Raw genomic sequence first — 22,475 nt, forward strand, 5'->3', positions numbered from 1 at the left:
AGATGACATCAACAAAAGCAAAACGAGGATAATGGAATGTAGTCGAATTAAGTCGGGTGATGCTGGGGGAATTAGAATATGAAATGAGGCGCTTAAAGTAGTAAAGGAGTTTTGCTGTTTGGGGAGCAAAATAACTGATGATGGTCGAAGTAGAGAGGATATCAAATGTAGACTTACAATGGCAAGGAAAGCGTTTCTGAAGGAGAGAAATTTGTTAACATTGAGTATAGATTTAAGTGTCAGGAAGTCGTTTCTGAAAGTATTTGTATGGTGTGTAGCCATGTATGGAAGTGAAACATGGACGATAAATAGTTTGGACAAGAAGAGAATAGAAGCTTTCGAAATGTGGTGCTACAGAAGAATGCTGAAGATTAGATGGGTAGATCACATAACCAATGAGGAGGTATTGAATAGGATTGGGGAGAAGAGGAGTTTGTGGCATAACTTGACTAGAAGAAGGGATCGGTTGGTAGGACATGTTCTGAGGCATCAAGGGATCACCAGTTTAGTATTTGAGGGAAGTGTGGAGGGTAAAAATCGTAGAGGGAGACCAAGAGATGAATACACTAAGCAGTTTCAGAAGAATGTAGGCTGCAGTACGTACTGGGAGATGAAGAAGCTTGCACAGGATAGAGTAGCATGGAGAGCTGCATCAAACCAGTCTCAGGACTGAAGACCACAACAACAACAACAACAACAATTGTAGTCAAGCACTGCTCTCAGTCTACAATTTTTATGCGCCCCCTCCCCCTACATCATACACACACACACACACACACACACACACACACACACACACACACACACACACACTTTCCTCATCGCCAAACGGACGATTCCTTGCTGCCTCAGAATCTTTCGCATTAGCTGGGCCCTTAGTTTTGTCTAGCTGCGCCGTAAATTTGTTTTCTCCCCATTACCAGTCAGCGGTTCTTCATTAGTTATCCGATCGACATATTTCTTAACCATTCTTCTGTAACAGCACATTTAGAAAAACATCTGTTTTGTTCTGGTCCGAACTGTTTATAATCTACGATTCTCTTCCCCACGAGTCTACACTCCAGACGAATACCTTCAGAATATTCTATTGCCGGTCTGTATTTGGCATGTTCTCTACATCAGCCATCGTCAGTTATTTTACACCCGAGTAGGAAATCTCATTTTCTGGTGTGTTATTATCTAAAATAATCCCCTCGTCATCGCCTTACGTAATGAAACTACGAGGGCTATTCGGAAAATAAGGAACGATAGGTCGCGAAATGGAAACCAGCGAAAATCAGAACTGTTTTATTTGCAGTAGTTAGCTACAACTTTCAGCTACTTATCTCTATAGTCGTCGATCCGACTTAGACGTTTGTCGTAGCGTTGTATCAACTTTCCAATACCCTCGTTATAGAAGGCAGCCGTCAGTGCTTTCCGCCAATTTTGTACGCTGGCCTACAGCTCGTTGTCTGTGCCAGAATTTTGTCTTCATAGCCAGCGGTTAAAGTGAGCAGAGATGAAACTCAGAGAGAGATAATTACGGGCTGTATTGTGGGTAATGAAACATTTCCAACTGAAAACGAAGTAGGAGCATCTTCATTGCCCCTGCAGAATTCGGCTGAGAATTGTCTTGAAGAAGAAAACGCACAACATTTATGTAATGTTGGCTGCATAGGTGCAGGCGAAATTTCTCATCAGGCCCTCGTACTTGGCGGGAGACACTATTGTTCTCTCTGTGTGCTCAGAACTAAAAAGAACGACGTGGTGCGATCGTCAGGCATACTAGAGACACTGTCCAACACACCTGTGGAAAACTTCATCGAATTTTCAGTGTGGCTTTCATTTCGCGATCGATCGTTCCTTACTTTCCGAATAACCCTCGTACTTTCCATTAATTTTGTTTCACTTTTCTTGATTCTCATCCTCTAGGTTCTTTTCGAGAAACTATACATTCCGTTCATGTGCTTTCCCATAAGCCCATTGCCGGCTCCGAAAAAACAGCAGTGTCAACAGGAAAGCTCAGAAATTTAATTTCCTCACTCTGAACTTAAATTTATTTTGAAATTCCTCCCCAATTTCTTCCACAATTGTTCATGTTATAGATTTAATAACACCGCAGACCCTGTTTCCTCGACTGTTGCTTCCCTTTCATAATGGCAGTCTCGCTCCGTGCAAGCTGTAGATTTTATCCTTGCTAAATTCAGAAATTCAAAAAGTGTTTTGCAGTCAGCAATGTCAAACGTTTTCTCCAAGTCTGCGAAAAAAATTGCGCCCGCTTTCATCAGCATCTTGTCTGTTTCAAATCTGCCCACTCCTTTGCGATTCTCCTCAGCGTTGTGGATGACGAGTAACATGTTGGTCTAATGGTAACCTCCACTGAGATTGTCGTTTTATTTGAAAATGTGGGTAGCGTCTTCTGATATCTATGATTCTGCTCTTGGCTTTTCTTATTTTCGTATCCTCCTGTTCTCCTCTTTTATTGTCGTTAGGATGAGCGACGTTGTAAATTATCGTCCGAATATTACGTCTCCTTTCTGTAATTATCATTTCAATATGTACCCTTCTGAATTCCAGCATTACCGATGGAAGGCGCCACGAACTAGTAAGTCATTTTCTGACAGGTGTGCGGATATTTTTGATCAGATAGTGTAAATAGACATATGTAGAATGAAATAGATTATTTACACAGGGTGAGTCGCGTAAGACTTTAAGTTCCAGGCAGCAGGTTAAAGGCACGAATAGTCTCATATATAGGAACCACAAAATAACGGTCCCGCATAATTACAGACCAATATGCTTAAATTCGACCTGCTGCAAAATTCATAAGCAAGTTTGGTTTGTGGGTCGTTCAGCTGCGCGGTCGGGGATCGTACCCGAGACCCCGTTATCTAGAGACAGCAACGCTAACCAATTTTTTTTATTTTTTTAAAAATCTCATTTTGTTGGATATTGTTCGTTGCATTTGTTCGAGGCGGAACGTCATCTGCCAGCGTGTGTGCCAACATTCGGAGATGGTGGTGTTATGGTGTGGTCTGGGATTTTATATCCGCCCGGGGACTGGATGTCTGTGTTGTCCTCATCATTTGATCATCATTTGGAGAAGTGGCGAGAGTGGACCGTGAAAAGATTGGGAATTTCTATGGGCGCTGATAACCGCGCCCATGACGCTTGTTCAAGTTCGTCGTTCTTCCACTCTTCAATCGTCCAATGTTTACGCTCTTACAGTAGGCAAGGCCTCGCCATTTATCAGCATCATGTGTGGCTTATGAGCAGCCGCTCGACCATGAAATCCTTGTTTTCTCGCCGGCCACGGTGGCCGAGCGGTTCTAGGCGCTTCAGTCCGAAACCGCGCAACTGCTACGGTCGCAGGTTCGAATCCTGCCTCGGCCATGGATGTGTGTGATGTCCTTAGGTTAGTTAGGTTTAATTAGTTCTACGTTCTAGAGGACTGATGACCTCAGATGTTAAGTCCAATAGTGCTCAGAACCATTTGAACCTAGTTTTCGCACCTCCCTGTCAGTCAACATACGAGGTCGGCCTGTACGCTTTTGTGCTTTTCGTGTCCCTTCACGTTCCCACTTCACTATCACATCGGAAACAGTGGACCTAGGGATGTTTAGCAGCGTGCAAATCTTTCGTAAAGACGTATGACATAAGTGAAACCCAATCACCTGACCACGTTCGAAGTCCGTGAGTTCCGAGGTGCGCCCTTTTGTGGACTGGCAAGACAGCCAATCCACTAGGACGGGAGGCCGAAGGGCACGCGTTTAAGCTCACGCAGGATGGCGTGAGGTCTGGAACAGGACAAGGTCTCTATAGTAGCAAATACACAAAGGCACGCTGCAAGGTAATGCCTCCGAATTCTATATGTGAAAACTCTTAAAGCTTTTAAAATTAAATAGAAGTTACAGGTATTCTATACACGTATTCTTAATGTCTACATATGTATAGCCTTCTGTCACCTAAGGGCTCCGAATAAGGGCATAAAACATGGCGGTGTGTAACGCAACAATGTTGGTGCATAGGAAACACCGTGTTGTAATGGAGTTTCAAATTCGAAGAGTTTTTGCACACGTAGAGCACTCTCTCCGTCACCATAACAATAACAGACCGCACGAGCGCTGCGACATCTGCAACGATCCAAAGCCTTAGGTTCACTGGCATCAGTCATCCTCCGTACAGTCCTCACTTGGCCCCATCCGATTTTCATCTGTTTCCAAAACTTAAAGAACACCTCTGAGAACTGGGCTTTGATAGTGACGAAGTAGTGCATTCAGAGGCCCCGTCAACGATGTTCAAATAGCTCAAATGGCTCTGAGCACTATGGGACTTAACATCTGAGGTCGTCAGTCACCTAGAACTTAGAACTACTTATACCTAACTAACCTAAGGACATCACACACATCCATGCCCGAGGCAGGATTCGAACCTGCGACCGTAGCAGTCGCGCGGTTCCTGACTGAAGCGCCTAGAACTGCTCGGGCACCGCGACCAGCGTCAACGGTGTCAAACGTTCTACAGTGATGGTATCAACAAACTGGTCTCTTCACGGTAAATGATAGCAATCAAACAGTTGCAGGACAAAGATTTATTAAAATCCTTGACCACGGTTTCGGTGTTCACAGGCGAAGTACTGATGCTGTGCTGTGTTCGCATCGACCCTCATAATTATGTTGTATAAATGGAGATGATGTTTTAACTACTGACGACGCCTTTGGCACGATTGTTCAATGTATCTCCACTGCAGGATGTGATTTTAGTGTATTTTACTTCTGATGAAGGTATATTTAGATATAACGAAACCGTGATCAAGGATGACTGTGCTGCAATATAAGTATTCAGAGATGCAGAATAAAGATATAGAATGTTAATAGCGTTTGTTTTACTTAAAAGCGTTAAGAGTTTTCTGATAAAGAGTTCGGAGCCATTACTTTTCAGCACAAGGGCTGTGATGTGAAAGGGGAACCCAGGGATAACAGCAACACCATTCACAGTTAAAAAATTTTAACAGAAAATTTATTTGACAATTGATAAGCTTAATTTGATATAGCAACCTTAACTAATTGCATGTATTTATGATAATGAAATCCTAAGAAGGAGAATTTTTTTTCAGATCTCACACAGTTTGAACGATATCAGAGATATTTAAATTAATGATCTCTTAAAAAATCCAAATGAATAAAAGTAAAAATAATGATCTCCTTAAAGAACATAAAAATGTTCTTAAATACATTGTATCATAAATAGCTTCAACAAATCCAAAGAAAATATTCAGAATAATGATATTTTAAGTAAGCTGTTTGGTTTGCATACCTAGCAGTTATTAAGGCCACCAACATCTTGAACTACCTGCAACTTCCAGACCGCGTCCCAAAACTTAAGTCTAACAAATACCGACTCCAAGAAAACGTCTTATTAAATTTATAACATCAAGAATACCAACGCAGGTAAGACCGTAAGACACTTCATTTCAGAAACAATAATTCTCAAGACACACGACTGACTAAAACAGAAAAACCAACATTCAATAACTGGCTAGTAATAATGTACAGAAATTAATTGGTGATTAAGTGAATTAAATGCACTTGCACTGAATGTAACAAAGTACTGCTAACCAAACACTTAAATACAGTGCCGCTGCCAAGTGGCAAGCAAATCAAGCACGGCACTTTAACAGAAGCCTTTAAACATATACTACTGGCGATTAAAATTGCTACACCACGAAGATGACGTGCTAGAGACGCGAAATTTAACCGACAGGAAGAAGATACTGTGATATGCAAATGATTAGCTTTTCAGAGCATTCCAACAACTTTGGCACCGGTGGCGACACCTACAACGTGCTGACATGAGGAAAGTTTCCAACCGATTTCTCATACACAAACAGCAGTTGACCGGCGTTGCCTGGTGAAACGTTGTTGTGATGCCCCGCGTAAGGAGGAGAAATGCGTACCATCACGTTTCCTACTATGATTAAGGTCGGATTGTAGCCTATCACGATTGCGGTTTATCGTATCGCGGCATTGCTGCTCGCGTTGGTCGAGATCCAGTGACAGTTAGCAGAATATGGAATCGGTAGGTTCAGGAGGGTAATACGGAACGTCCTGCTGGATCGCAACGGCCTCGTATCGCTAGCAGTCGAGATGACAGGCATCTTACCCGCATGGCTGTAACGGATCGTGCAGCCACGTCTCGATCCCTGAGTCAACAGATGGGGACGTTTGCAAAACAACAACCATCTGCACGAACAATTCGACGACGTTTGCAGCAGCATGGATGGTTCAAATGGCTCTGAGCACTATGCGACTTAACTTCTGAGGTCATCAGTCACCTAGAACTTAGAACTACTTAAACCTAACTAACCTAAGGACATCACACACATCCATGGCCGAGGCAGGATTCGAACCTGCGACCGTAGCGGTCGCGCGGCTCCAAACTGTAGCGCCTAGAACCGCTCGTCCACTGCGGCCGGCAGCAGCATGGACTATCAGCTCGGAGACCATGGCTGCGGTTACACTTGACACTGCATCACAGACAGGAGCGCCTGCGATGGTGTGCTCAACGATGAACCTGGGTGCACGAATGGCAAAACGTCATTTTTTCAGATGAATCCAGGTTCTGTTTACAGCATCATGATGGTCTCATCCGTGTTTCGCGACATCGCGGTGAACGCACATTGGAAGCGTGTATTCGTCATCGCCATACTGGCGTATCACCCGGCGTCATGGTATGGGGTGCCATTGGTTATACGTCTCGGTCACCTCTTGCTCGCATTGACGGCACTTTGAACAGTGGACGTTACATTTCATAAGTGTACGACCCGTGGCGCTACCCTTCATTCGATTCCTGTGAAGCCCTACATATCAGCAGGATAATGCCCGACCGCATGTTGCAGGTCCTGTACGGGCCTTTCTGGACACAGAAAATGTTCGACTGCTGCACTAGGCAGCACATTCTCCAAATCTCTCACCAATTGAAAACGTCTGGTCAATGGTGGCTGAGCAACTGGCTCGTCACAATACGCCAGTGACTACTCTTGATGAACTGTGGTATCGTGTTGAAGCTGCATTGGCAGCTGTAACTGTACACGCCATCCAAGCTCTGTTTGACTCAATGCCTATGCGTATCAAGGCCGTTATTACGGCCAGAGGTGGTTGTTCTGGGTACTGATTTCTCAGGATCTATGCACCCAAATTGGGTGGAAATGTAATCACATGTCAGTTCTAGTATAATATATTTGTCCATTTATCATCTACATTTCTTTTGGGTGTAGCAAGTTTAATGACCAGTAGTGTATTTACTTAAAACTGCCGTCACGTACATAACTTAGTCGATAATAATCCAAGGCCAAGGCGCCAACCCGATCTCCCTTGTCACAGCAATATCATAGATACGGTTACTGCATCGGGCAGTTTCCTTCCTCCGTCAACGGATCGGCCCAGACCATTTGGACCGCCAAAAACAACTTGAATTGCTTGTCCAAAAACATTGAGGGTAAAGGCGACCAATTACAGGAGCCGAGGAGTAGTGCACTAAAACAGACGTTTTCAATCGCTGGAATTGGCTCCATCAGGCAGCGCACAAACGAAAGACAGTCGTAGCCGACAAGGCAGCAGCAAAATGGTTCAAATGGCTCTGAGCACTATGGGACTTTACTGCTGTGGTCATCAGTCCCCTAGAACTTAGAACTACTTAAACCTAACTAACCTAAGGACATCATACACATCCATGCCCGAGGCAGGATTCGAACCTGCGACCGTAGCGGTGGCGTGGTTCCGGACTGTAGCGCCTGGAATCGCTCGGGCACTCTGGCCGGCCAAGGCAGCAGCAGCCGACAGACTAAGGACCTGTCTCAAGACCCCGTGCGGGCCCACAACACTCCAAACTTCCTCTCACGATCGCCGTCCGCACGCGTCTCCAAATTATCGCCACAACCCAGACCTCTCTCGCCTAGTTTTTCTACTCGACCTGTCGGAATTCTCGCAAAGATTTTCTTGCCGAAGGAAGTCGTCCCATCGCCTTGAGCACCACGGGTCAGTCTCCATCTTTCCGATGCATCCCTTGCATTTCCAGCGATGCCTTTAATGTAGTTACCTCGGAGTGAGATTGGCCGCCTCGTTTGTTGCAGAGCCAGGCGATGCGCATCGTGCGTACCGTGGGGCAGGCCTTCGAGGTGTGCCACAAGCTGTCGGCTGCGGCGGGCAACGCGGCCGACGACGACGACCAGGACCTCGCGGGCACCGCGTCCACGGCGGCCATGGACGCGGCCGAGGCCACCACTGGAGTCACGGGGGTCGAGCGCAAAGGTAAAGGCAGGCGCCGCTTCTGTGTACCACGGCTGGAAACTCCTACCTAAGATGTTTTTGTTGTTGGGTCATTAGTCTGCTGACTGATTTGATGCAGCCCGCCACGAATTCCTCTCCTGTGCCAACCTCTTCATTTCAGAGTACCACTTGCAACCTACTTCCTCAGTTACTCTGGATGTATCCCGATCTGTGTCTTCCTCCTCAGTTTTTGCCCTCTACAGCTCCCTTCAGTACCATGGAACTCATTCGCTGATGTCTTCACAGATGTCGTATCATCCTGTCCCTTTTCCTTAACTGTGTTTTCCACACATTTCCTCTCCGAATCTGCACAGAACCTCCTCATTACTTACCCTACCAGTCAACCTAATTTTCAGCATTCCTCTGTAGCACCAAACCTCGAATGCTTGGATTCTGTTCTGTTTCGGTGTTCCTACAGTCCATGTTTCACTACCATACCATGTTGTTCTCCAAACGTACATTATCAGAGATTTATTCCTCAAATTAAGGCCTATGTTTCATACTAGTAGACTTCTCTTGGCCAGGAATTCCCTTTTTTCCATTGCTAGTCTGCTTTTGGCGTCCTCCTTGCTCCGACCATCATTGGTTATTTTGCTGCCTAGGTAGTAGAATTCCTTAACTTCATCTTTTTCGTGATCATCAGTTCTTATGTTAACTTTCCCGATGTTCTCATCCATGCTACTTCTCATAACTTTCGCCTTTCTTCGATTGACTCTCGATCCCTATTCTGTGCTCATTAGACTGTTCATTACACTTAACAGAGCCTGTAATTTTTCTTCGCTTTCTCCAAGGAAAGCATTCTCATCAGCGAATCTTATTATTGACATCCTTTCGCCTTGAATTTTAATTCTGCTCTTGAACCTTTCTTTCGTTTCCACGTTTCTATCATCGCTTCTTCGATGAGTAGACTGAGCAGCAGAGGTGAATGATTACATCTCTGTCTTACACCATTTTTTATCCGAGCACTTCGTTCTTGGTCTCCCTCTTGGCTCTTGTACATATTCTCCCCGTAGGTCTAGGTGTACAGACAACCAAACCAGCGTTTATAAGATTTTTAGATTTAAGAAGAAGCATTTGACATTGTTGCTTTGAACACAATCTGAGGCAGCGAATGTAAAATACAGGGATCGAAACACCTACGTAAACAAGGCTGAATTTATAAGACTTGAGCGATATGACACGGTACCAGTGCTTGAGAAGGGAGCGAGAAGTATTGTATTCTGTCTTCTATCGCGCCCCGACACTAGTTCACTACCCCAAAATGGACTCGGAGTGACCTGCGTGGCGCAATCAGAACATTAATAACAATGTCGGTGTACTCTTTGTTCATCCATCTTGGATACAGAACAGCGGCTGGTCAGACATTTACCGCAGAAAAATCGCAAACAGAGGTATATTTTCAGAAGTTGTTATCTCACTAAGACTTCCGGTTTCGGCATCTCGTTAATGCCATCTTCAGGCTCCTATACACATCATGTATAAAAAGTCAGACACATCGATGCATGCGTAACTGGAACCGTCAATACTCGGATTCCGTGAATCTTTTGTGGAGTGTGTACTTCGAAGACTTGACAACAACTGACAGATGTTGTCAAGTCTTCGATGTACACACGTCACAAAAAGGATGGTGTTGATTGATAGAAGATATACCGAAGCACCAAGGAAGAGTCAGTTTTCTGGTGGAAGATAGTATAGGCAATAAAACTTTTACCGGGAGACCAAGTATTGACTACAGTCAAAAATGGCTCTGAGCACTATGGGACTCAACATCTGAGGTCATCAGTCCCCTAGAACTTAGAACTACTTAAACCTAACTAACCTAAGGACATCACACACATCCATGCTCGAGGCAGGATTCGAACCTGCGACCGTAGCATCCCGCGGTTCCGGACTGCAGCGCCTAGAACCGCACGGCCACCACGGCCGGCTTGACTACAGTAATCAGATATGAACGCACGTAGGTTACAGTCGTTACGCAGAGCTGAAGATGCTTACACATGACAGGATAGCGTGGAGAACTGCATCAAACGATTCCTTGCAAGGAAAAAAGAAAGATTAAGGTTTAATTCCTGTCGACAATTAGGTCAATAAAGATGGCAGTCTCTGGACTGAGGACCAGAACAACAAGTACAACAAAGGACTCAGCGATTAAAGTTTCCTTCTTTTCTCGTTTGTGGCACCACACTACGTTGGCTCCATAAAGCGACGCCTACGAGCAACGCAGGTCGCGGCTCGTACGTCACAGCACGTGACACTGTAGGTCTTACGAGTACCAGCAGCCGCCTCCGGCGAGAGCGAGTGACTGTTTCAGGAGAGTTTAACAATTCTTGTCTGCACGTTTAAATGGATGCAAGTTCTCGATAGCACACACAAAATTAAGACCTTTAGTGGGTATCTTTTCAATTAAATATTCATTTCCTGTGTCTCTTACACGGAGACGAAAGTTCGCAAAGTGTGGCGGACAAGCCGACTAGTGTGACGTCACAAATTCATTGAAGGCCCTTATATGTCGATGGTCCCGCAGGAAATGGAAGTAAATTTAAAAATATTTTCACACCGAGCTGACAGGTACTACATTTGTTTTTGATCGTATTATAACTTTCTATTTAGGAATGTGCTAGTTGTCCATTCTTTCGTTTTTACCGACAGTGGTCTTTTGGACAGCAAGTTTTGTTATCCGCTTGAAAACATGCATTCAGTTCTCGGCGCTCGACTGAAAGGACTATAAGCGTCTGCGGTGGAGTTTTTTCTTACTGATTAGTTAATGCCTTGTAAAACGCTAAACTCATGGTGAGAGGAAATCTTTATAAATTTCTCCATCGTTCTTGGCTATGGCATCTCGTACACACGCAGTCCAGATGTATTTTATTACGTGAAATATTTGAGACTTCCTCAAGCTGCAGTGTACTGATGTTGACTATTAATACGACATACATGACCGATTTCGGAAAACACATTCCATTATCAGCTGATCTGTACATAACAACAGCATCATAATCAAGCACCGCAAAACATAAGACTCATGGTTATGATGCTTTTATTGCTTATAGGCCTACATACATTTTATGACAGACTTTTCATTCCAGTGTTTAGCACGTACGCTGTGCCAATAAAGGGCATCATAAAGAAATCTGCATTCTTCCGCATAATATAAATTATTCAGATCCTATGGCCATAATAAATGCTGGTATTGTCAGCACGGTCACTTTCCAGTCCCAGCTCCCAATCTCCACAAAACTGACCTAGCGCTTAGTCTCTAATGACCCAACTATATATGGAAAGCTAGAACCAGCCAAAAGCGTTAAAGAAAAACTGCTGCTGTTACTAGCAGTAAGTCAAATGCAGGTATAAATAGCGCCCTACAACACTCAGAGCCTTTACTTTTAATTTACCCTATTCATGTTCCAGTCACGTTTTGAAATATAGCTCGTCAAAGCTTATTTTCAAGGTTAATTCTAGTCAAAATACGTAACGAGATACGAGTGTGCAGTCACGTAGGCCACCTAGAAAGTATTATTTCGATTGGTCCTCCACATTTATATTGCCGGAAAAAAATTAGCGCACCCTTCTAGAGGTTTCCCATTCACTCAAGACCTTTTGCTGCAATAGTGCATATGGGGGTAACTGAAATTACATGTACAAAATAAGAGCACTAGTGGTTCTGCGGTACTAGGTATCGACCCATGCTGTAACACTCATATTAGTACGTGGTGCAGCATCCACGGGTGGCAATGCACTCACTAACTCTGGATCCAGTCGGTCGTACAGATGGCGAATACTGTCCTGCGAAACGTTATGCCAAGTTTGCTTGATCTGTTCACGTAGTGCTATAAGAGTTGTTGGTTGACAAGTCGCACGAGTTACTTCTCGTCCTATCATATTGGATAAGTACTCGACTAGGACGCAGGTCCAGAGATCGTGCTGGCCGGAGAAGTTGCTGCATGTCGTATGGAACACATCGAATTTCTCGGGCAATGTTTGGGTGAGCATTATCCTGCTGGAACAACACGTCGCCTTCCAATTGCAAGAACGGCAAAATGACCGGGGTGACGGTGTTCTGCAAATAGCGAGACCTGGTTAACGTGCCGCCCAGAAACACCAAAGGTGAATGCAAGTTGTAGCTTATCGCACCTCAGACCATAAGACCTGGGATGGGGTCGTTGTATCTTGGACAAATGCACTCTGCGAGACTGTACTCACCAGGCCTACTCCGAATGCGCAGACAACCACCACTTGAGTGCAGACAGAATCTGATTTCGTCGCCGAAGGCCAGGGCGCGCCATTCCATCTTCCGGGTGATACTCTGAAAGCACCAATCGAGTCGTACACGTCGATGCTGTGGCGTGAGTGGAAGACAGGCTATAGATGTACTTGTTCATAGTTCCACTGCTGATAACGGTTTCGTAATAGTTCGTGCTGACACGGCTGGGCTCCCACTAGTCCTCTTACCTGTACTGAGGTAGCTGTACACAATACGACGATCCCGGCAGGCGTCATTGCTGCATGGATGTGAAGAACCTCGTCTACGGGTGTCAGAATGTCACCACTGATACTGGCATCGTTGCACAACTGACGCTGCATGTCCAGTTAGTGTGGTGGTTCTCTGAAAGGGCCATTCCGACACTCGGAAGGCCATAAATTTACCTCTTTCAAACTCGCTCAGTTGATTGTAGGAAGCACGTATACATCTCTGTGACATGGTTGCTACTTGCTGCACACGTTTGCCCCACACTGACGCTTCCGCCTGTTAACCTTACCTATTAAAGGGTAAACACAAATGGCGATCTGGTAGCTAGTCCACTTCACTATCTATTGGCAGACGACGCTGCAAACATTATCAAAGCCTACATCGTATTTCCAGGCGTACTAATTTTTTTCCGGCAGTGTATGTATTGAGCATAAATAGGCAAAATCCACTGCCGTTCGATTGAAGTTTTGATGAGAAATTACTGGAACAGTAACCACGATCAACTCTGCCCTGCATCTTGCATAGAAGATCTTCTGCTCGCGACTCCTAGCGCAGTTATACCTACGAGTAAAAATTCGGAACGACATCTAGTGGAATGCCTACAAAACACAAACTGCAGTAAAAGCAAATGTCAAGCAGACGTTCACTATAACAATCATAAGGAAAAATAATTCATCCACGAAAGAAGTGGTTTACAAAACATATTTCGCCTGAGTCTCAATTATTGCTTTTTAGTCTGAGACTCTAGCCAGGTCGGATTAATACAACAGACAGAGACGATCCAAGAACAACCGTTCGTTTCTTCGCGGAATTGTTAACTAAACACGAGAGCATTGGGTAGATGACCAACAAACTCTTGTGGCAGACACTACTGGAACGTTATTTCTATAACTGCAATTTCCTTAACCTTTAATATGAAGGGAGTGGAAGGACTTGACCCATACAGTGACCAATTCATTTCAACATATTTATCTGCATCATAGATAAATCATTAAGAGAATTACAATCATAAATCAGATAATTTATTTCAAAATGGTTCAAAAGGCTCTGAGCACTATGGGACTTCACCTCTGAGGTCATCAGTCCCTTAGAACTTAGAACTACTTAAACCTAACTAACCTAAGGACATCACAAACACCCATGCCCGAGGCAGGATTCGAACCTGCGACCGTAGCGGTCGCGCAGTTCCGGACTGTAGCGCCTACAACCGCTAGGCCACCGCGACCGGCGATAATTTCTTTAAGAAACGCCATTCAGGCAAACTGTACAAACTGCTTGTTATATAAAACCACAAATGAATTAATGTCTTTAAAAACATTTTAAAAAACCGCCACTCGGGCCAAGTAAATCATTTAAAATAAACTTTACATCAAATAACCAAGACATCAACTATTATTTCCACATAGATTGAAAACTGACCCTCCCGGCCGAGATATTACCAAACAACTTTACAAGGTTATAGACAGTTTGATCAATAATAACCCAGTTATTTCCCCATCAAAACTGACATACGTCACTAAGGCTGAATTGCACCGAAATTTTAGAAAACGGTTTCAATTAAGACACATTCTTCTAGAAATCCCTCAAAATTCTTAAGACATATATTTGAAACATTTAACGCGGGCAACCTTGCTGAGCCACCACAAGTTTTAGAAAACTGCCGCTTGTACAATAACTGAGGCCCGAGATTGTGAGGCCGCGACTTGGCCACGAACGGTGGAGGCGACTGAATACTTATCTTCGAATTAAGATGTGGACTCCGTTTGTACTCCCACCCCATTCAGAACACCGAAATCGGAACCAAACAGGACACGCGAGCACAGGCGAAGTCCACAGCCCGCACGCCCGCTAGTAATTTAAAAGGGGAGGCTCTGCACTTCGGCGGCCCACTGCTTCCGATCTCTGAAACATAAATCAGAAGCGACAACAGGGAACCAAACAACCCTTCCTTCACCTTAATACTCAAACTTATACTGAAAACTACTTCGACAAAACTGACAATAATAAAACTGGTTTCATTCCTTTAAGCAGTACCACGTACACGATGATGCAAACGGAACTGGCTCATTAAAACCCAAGCATCACATGGAGCACCTTATGTGGGCCTGTAAGGTACCACACGGCAATCTTTAGACACGGAATATAGATCGTTCGTTAAGGCTGCGCACACGTATCAATGTTTTAGACACTTGCCGGCTGAAGTAAGAACAATACTATTAAGGAGCGAAGCACACACTTAATAAGAGGCATGAAATATCACATCACAGTTCTTGCAACGCTTTGCTGCCTCAAGAGCAATCATCATCATATTTCACTAATTGTTGTTTGGACTTGAATTACTTAACTTGATGCCAGCTGTTGAATCGATGTGGCGAAGACACCAGACGCTGCTTAGTCCGATAGTAACAGCGTGTTCCTTCAGGGAAGCGAGCAATGCATGTGCTCGCTTCCATACAATGCTTGAAGAGGTTGCCAAGAAGCCACAGCGCCGGCCTGCTGTTACTGACCCCAGCACGATCAAGCGCTAACTGCCGCCCGTACTCGGGCATACCGTGCTCGCTGTCGTCTCTCCAACGTCTCGCTAATACGCGCACTTCCGCGTGTCATGTCCAACGTTGTTGTCTATTTCCACTCCGTACTGCTCGCTATTTCCTGAGCCGGCCCAGGCTCCAAAGACAAACTTCTGCCAGAGGGAATCGATAGTGCCTAACCAAAGATAGCCCTGGCACCACTCCCGCCACGGCTCAAGTACAAGAGAAGCATTTTGTATCACGGAGAAGTTGAAAACTCGAAGATTACGGTCTAGGTATAGTCGGACAACATTTTACTTCCTCCGACAACCGTCGAGCAAAATGGCAATACGAGAAAATTGGAGAAATTAGAACTTATAGAGCAGACTAGCGGAGTATATGTATTGATGTAAGTCACGGTATCCAGATTTACACTGTGGAAGTAATTTTCTGGTCTTCTCCTGCTGTCCTGAAAAACGTTAGCCTCGATGTCGGCACTGCAGCCTTCGCTCTCAGCAGCAGACATTGCAAAATCTGTCAATGGGCCAGCTCGTCCGCGCGGAATCCCGAGCTAGAGAGATGGCGGTCACAGGTGGGCGGGCTTTTAGCATGCCAAATCTTGTTTCCTCGTTCTCTTATTTACGACCCGCTGAGGCATTCCTGTCACGTAATAAATACTGGTTTTAAAAGGACGCCGTTAAAAATGGCTTTCAGGATAACAGTAGAATTTAAATCATGCGCACCAGTGTAACAGGCTGGAGCACGAAATGCATCGATCTCCTTTCTAGGTATCTGAAATGCTTTGCAGGCCGTTGTAAAGTTTCGACTGTGACAACATCGTTAGTATCACACCGTTCAGATGAATTATTACTGTTTGACACAAATTTCAGCGATTCAGTGTTTACGTTCTCATTTTCAGATCCTCTGCGAGATAAGTCGACATTACGTTAAAATATTACGTGCAGCAGCATGATAGCTTCTGGCAACTCATGTTTAATCATCGGTTCTTCTCTCACTGAGGATCTGAAGACGTAACACTGAGGATATAAACAATTGAGTGCTGAAATCCGTGTGTGGCAGTAATAATCTCTACCAGTAGTGTGATTCTGACCATCTCTTCACTGTTAAAATCTCTGTTTTCTGAAAACTTTGCGACACTTTTTAGTTAGTTTCAGATATCTAGAAGACGGAAGTATGAACTTTGGGCTCCAGCCAACAGCTTATTTATTCAGACAATAAGTCATTCAGGTGTGTGTGTGTGTGTGTGTGTGTGTGTGTGTGTTGGTTGGTTGGTTTGGGGAAGGAGACCAGACAGCGTGGTCATCGGTCTCATCGGATTAGGGAAGGATGGGGAAGGAAGTCGGCCGTGCCCTTTCAGAGGAACCATCCCGGCATTTGCCTGGAGTGATTTAGGGAAATCACGGAAAACCTAAATCAGGATGGCCGGACGCAGGATTGAACCGTCGTCCTCCCGAATGCGAGTCCAGTGTCTAACCACTGCGCCACCTCGCTCGGTTGTGTGTGTGTGTGTCCCAGCTTAGCCGTAGGACCAAATTTGACTCTGTTTAGATAAGACACCCCTGAGTGTGTGACGGGAGTGCCCTGTAAAAGTTTTGAAAAGTCTACGTTAATACTATTGAATCCATAATTTTTGGGGTTGCTGGGCTGTTTGGTGGCTGTCACGATTTTACCTCCTAGGTGTGTGATGGTGAATGGATGTAATATAAAAGCAATTCAAAACGACAAATATTATGATTAAATCCAGTGGGACTGGGAAGGTAGGTTGGCATGCAAAGCCTAATTCTAGAAAACATGAAGAAATTTTCCCGAACTTCACATACTTATCATTTATTATCTGGAGAAACATTGCGAATAATACATGTAAATAAACTTAGTTTATTACTGCTCCATATAAAAATTTCATGACTTCATTTCGTAATATATTATTGGCATAAATAAGTAAAGTGAAAACCTGGTTAACCTGCTGGTATATATATTTCTCCTCCGTGCATTACGATCTTCACCAATTCCCATATATGTTGCTCTCTCCATGTTTACTAATGCCAGCCACCCATATTCCAGTAGATTATCGCAGCCGTCTTCTCTTATTTCTTGAAATTTTGCAAGGTGTTTCCTTGGTGTATCTTTCATCGCCTGGCTACGTCAGTTGCCTACTTGCAACACATCACTGAGGGCGAAACACGTACAGCCTCAGTGCATTGTATCATTGATTTTTCGCTTACAACTATTCAACTGTCGAAAACTGCAACTATGACTTGTCCATTATCTTACACTTTTATCACCCACCACTTCAAGACGGTTGAAATTGTTTGCAGGTTTTTATATTATATTCCCATACTTCTCAAGATTACGAACATTTTTTTTTCATCTCACCTTGCCCATATCTTTCTGTAGATCCTCCATAACGTCACAACTAATGGTTACTTTATAAATATTTAGATTACAAAATGCAACACAGCAATTGTTTCCTTGATACATTAATTTTATCAATCCATGCCGATGTCCGTCCAGTGGCGCTTTCAGTTTTCATTTTATTCTTGTGTTCATTATTGAAATCAGAAATTTAGAAGCTTCAGATTTCAATCTGATCCACCAATAGCTTTCACATTTATCCACTCTACCATTCTACGTGACACATCGTAATGTTATTCTGTCAATCTACTAGTTTCATTGATAATGGCTACCAGATCAAATAATGTAATCCCTGCAGTTCCTGCTGGTCTTAGCAGTGACCAAATTAAATCTTCCAATATTGTAATTGTGGGTTAGAGGTGACTTTCTAGCACTATTCAGTCGTGTCACCAAAAATCAATCGGTTGTCTGTCGATGTCTAACTGTCCCTAATGACTGGCCAGTTTCCTCCAAACCATTTTTCTCCTTTTAATCGCCATTCGAAACTGCTCTTCTGGTCTACGGGACTTAACACCATCTATTTGTTTTTTCTTCTTTGAGTCATTATTTTCACTTTCCATTTCCTGAAATAACGTTTAATATCCATGTCATGTCACTTTTTTTGACTACACTCTTTTTCCGTGTTTCCACGTGTTCTTTATTCTTTCATTTATCGAGACAACAATCACCACTCACTCATCATGTAAAAATCATTCGTAACCTGCAGTCATCGTCAGGTCATATGAAGCAACGTAAAGACCTTTGTGACACCTGAAGTTCATGTTTTTATACCGCCTCCTCACATAGTTTCATTAGGCTGTGTGTGTACTGTATTTAGTTACTAGCTGGTACCAACTAGTCTCCCGTCTATAGCAAGTACAACGGTCTCACGGGATCACTCAATTTAAGCGTTTGTGACTAAATTGTTTCGTTTGTTACGATTTTTAAATCAGAGCTCTTCTATTGCCTGCTGCCTACCGCCTACTGCCTGCATCTGTTTCCAGTCTCTCTCTCAGTCGCATTTAGCAAGGCATTCCTTCTATGGTTCTGATCCAGTGAATTTGTCTGGTCGAATGGCTGTTGCCGTTCCCATGTCGCTACGGTAGCGTTCTCTACTGCGCCCAGTCTGTGAACCAGCATGGTTCCAAACTCTTACGCAATCTCTCTGTCTCCGACTATAAATTTTTTCTTGGCTTTCTCGCTCTCGTATTCACTACGCCGCTTCAAATCATAACAGCAGCGCATCGTCCTCCTGGTTTCCTTATCTACGACCACAGAGCTTAAAAGCTCACGAAAGGAATAGGAGAAAGAGAACAGTTAACAATTTGACAACACTTCGAAAACGAAGACATCGTGAAAGAATCATCTAGACATCAGCTTGAAGTTGGAGACGCCACTACAACAAAAGTACGAGGGCTATCCACAAAGTACATTACGTTTTGGAATTAAAAATAAATAAAGTATTGTAATTTTTTTTATTATATACATATGAAAGCCACACTTAAATACTACTTTTCTACATAGTTGCCATTTAAATTAAGGCACTTATCGTAGCGATGGACGAGCTTGGAAATTCATTCATCGTAAAATTCATGTGTCCGACACGGCATACGAAAAATACACAATTAGGTTCGCCATCCGTCTCTCTCTCTCTCTAAAGCTTCCTCTCTCTCTCTCTCTCTCTCTCTCTCTCTCTCTCTCTCTCTCTCTGTCTCCCTGTCTCTTCTCCTCCTCCTCCTCCTCCTCTCCGTTTTTGTTCAAATCGATAATCTGAGTACGCTGCTTCCGTATTTGAAACGAGCTGTCAGTTGAGTAATGGAGATGATCTTTTTAGTGACGTCTTAGTAAAACCAACAAGTCAATCAGCCTGTTTTGAGACTTTGAAATTATGTTGTCGAGTGATGCTTGTTATAAATCTTTCAAATTGGGATGCATGTGCGATGTCGTTAGTGTTATACGATCGTTTGAGCTCCATAGAACATATCGATGAATGTCACCGACAGAAACTGAATGGGAAGATAGTTTCGAATTACTACGCTCATGAAGCGGAGGTACCCGACTGTAAGCAGGAGCATGATTATGTCTGCTGTCACTTCCGTAATTAGACTGATCAACAAATGTTGAACTTTTTTTTGTTACAAGTAAAGTCAATATTATTTTTTTTGTCAGATCTGAGAACTGATTACAAAGGGGAAGTCTAAAGCTTAAAACTAATAACATACATATGACCCCTATATTTTACGACCAGCAACTTCTGTGCCTTCAGTTAACGTAGAAGTGATATATTTTAATTTCTAGCATGTAGTTCTTCCTCACTTTTCACGGATTCTCTCTCGTTCCGTGCATTAGGGACACCTCTTGCCTTACTTACACTCGTACAACTATCCTTCTTGCCAACGGGTTTATACAATACCTTGCATTTTTTTTCGTGTATTCCTTTCCGTTTATAGAATATTTCTGAATCTGCTGTACTTCATGTCGGTACGCCTACAGCATTTCTGATTAGTCTTTCCGCTTTTAGCTGATTTTATCCTGGAGGATTCAGTTTCTCGTTAGGAAGGTGAACTATTACGTACAATGACAGACTTGCAAAATTTTATTTTACAAGAAAGGAAGAATACTATATTAGAACAAATAAGCCCTCGGTCACAAATATTAAGTCAAAATTGACCAGGTTTCGACGCTACTATGAGCATTGTCTTCAGAGTTAAACTAACTGTTCTAAAATATAATCGGTATATAAGACATTAATAAACTAAAGTGTGTACTGACTGGAAAGAAATGCAGTACTTACAAGTCACATTCTAAAAAAATCTAAGCCGGAAGGCGACGTCATGAAAAGTTGTAAATAAGATAAGATGGCGAGGCGCTAAGGGCTGCTCGTACCTGAGTGAACACGGGTTGCAACAAAACTCTTTCCAGTCAGTACACACTTTAGTTTATTAATGTCTTATATACCTATTATGTTTTAGAACAGTTAGTTTAATTCTGAAGACGAAACCTGGTCAATTTTGACTTAATATTTGTGACCGAGGGCTTATTTGTTCTAATATAATTCTGACACGGTCACTGAACCTTAGCAACTATGTTCGAAGAATACTATTTAACGTTCCATAGACATTATTAGAGATGGGGCATGGGAAAGAATGGTGAAAGATATCGTCCTTTTCGTTCCTGGTATTTGCATCACACGATTTGCGGAAACACCAGAAAATGTAAATCTTGATGGCCGGGCAGTTCTCAAACCGCCATCCTGCTTAACGTGAGTCCGGCGTCTTCATGACTCCGCTATCTCATAGTTTAATTATTATAGAATGTCAGACTGTTTAGAAAGAGTCTTATTCAAAAGTTCATCCGGGATTTCATAAGACACTGCACGAAAACTATAGGACATACAGGGCAATGGTATGTATCAGTGGATAGGAACCATCTCCATCTGTCGTAATTGCAGAGCGCACCTTTGGGACAGGCGTGTCAGAACATGGTGTATAAAGGAACGATGCGTGCGTCTTGTATCGTTGAATTCGGTAAATGTGAGTCAGTTGTGACGGTTCAGCAACAATTTCGTATCAGGTGTTAGGCAATCCGTGAGTGGTACAACACATTCCATGAGGCTGGCTGATGGAGAGTGTGCGTGAATCATTCGCCAAGATTCCGAAGACATCAACAATATTGCAGTCAACTGTCTGGCAGACTTTACGCGAGCGTAAGCTGTAAATCCATACCAGCTGCAATTGTTACATTCGCTGCCTGCTCGGGACAACGAGCTCTGTTCTGACTTCTGAAGAAACTTGCAGCGACTACTGGAAAACGACAGTTTTTCATAGAAGACGGTTTTCGGTGATGAATTCTTGTTCATGCGTCTGGAAATGTGAATCGTGCGTGCGTACGTGTTTGCAGCGCAAAACATTCACACGTGATTGTGGAACACATTCACCATGTTCTCTTCAAAAGTTCATGATTTTTCTTTGTAGACAGAACTATGACTGGTTTAATACACCTGGAGATGGAGATATAATGGTTTGCACTACGATTATAGAAAGACAGTGAAGGCTTCATTTCGGGGCACGACGGTCCTCCACCACACTATTGTTTCAAACTTACTTGATTACTTCAGTGCCGAACTGTCTCAGAATTGGATTCCAGCTACTTCCCATCACGATAGTCCTCTGCAATGGCCTCCACAATCATGTAACTTAATTCTATGCGGTTTCCTCTTATGGGGTTATGTCACTGATCGCGTGTTCGTATCTGTACGTAATTTTGAAGAGTTGCCACAGCTTTTTTTTGGTAGAGGCGGGGTGGGGGGGGGGGGGGGGGGGGTGGGGGAATGGTAAGGACAATTTTAATCACGATACTGCCACAGAATGACAAATACCCAATTATTTTACAAACATATATACACGTTTCATCATAAAGACTTTTCCCAAATTCAACACGAAAAGAAAATATCCGTGAAATGAACAAGTACAACTTTTTGGTAGCTGAATCTATTAACAACGGTTACTTTAGAATATCAGTGACATTATTAAACACTAAACACTTTAACCAGCTTTTTAAACCAATCACTCTTGTTTCAAATAATAAATGAAGTATAGTTCTACTTTTAATTCACTGGTGTTGGCGTGATCAATCTACTGGCACCTTGCAATGGTATTAGCAAATGGACAGCGTAAAAAAAAAGGATTACTATAACAGATAGAAAGAAACAGAATTCAAAACAGACTTTAGAGCACTGAAACAACAATTTAAACGCAGATAAAATGTGGCCACTATAAG

At 43.3% G+C, this 22,475-nt stretch overlaps 1 protein-coding gene across 1 annotated transcript in view; it reads left to right on the forward strand.

Annotated features, from left to right (window-relative positions):
- The window catches only part of LOC124613449 (carboxyl-terminal PDZ ligand of neuronal nitric oxide synthase protein-like), a 970,717-nt gene that overhangs the window by 836,100 nt on the left and 112,142 nt on the right, over positions 1 to 22,475 (forward strand). The window contains exon 6 of the mRNA XM_047142152.1: positions 8,111 to 8,288. Coding sequence (XP_046998108.1) covers positions 8,111 to 8,288 — 178 coding nt within the window. The remainder of the gene's footprint in view (positions 1 to 8,110; positions 8,289 to 22,475) is intronic.

Source organism: Schistocerca americana, chromosome 4, assembly GCF_021461395.2.
Source record: "Schistocerca americana isolate TAMUIC-IGC-003095 chromosome 4, iqSchAmer2.1, whole genome shotgun sequence".
Taxonomy (NCBI): domain Eukaryota; kingdom Metazoa; phylum Arthropoda; class Insecta; order Orthoptera; family Acrididae; genus Schistocerca; species Schistocerca americana.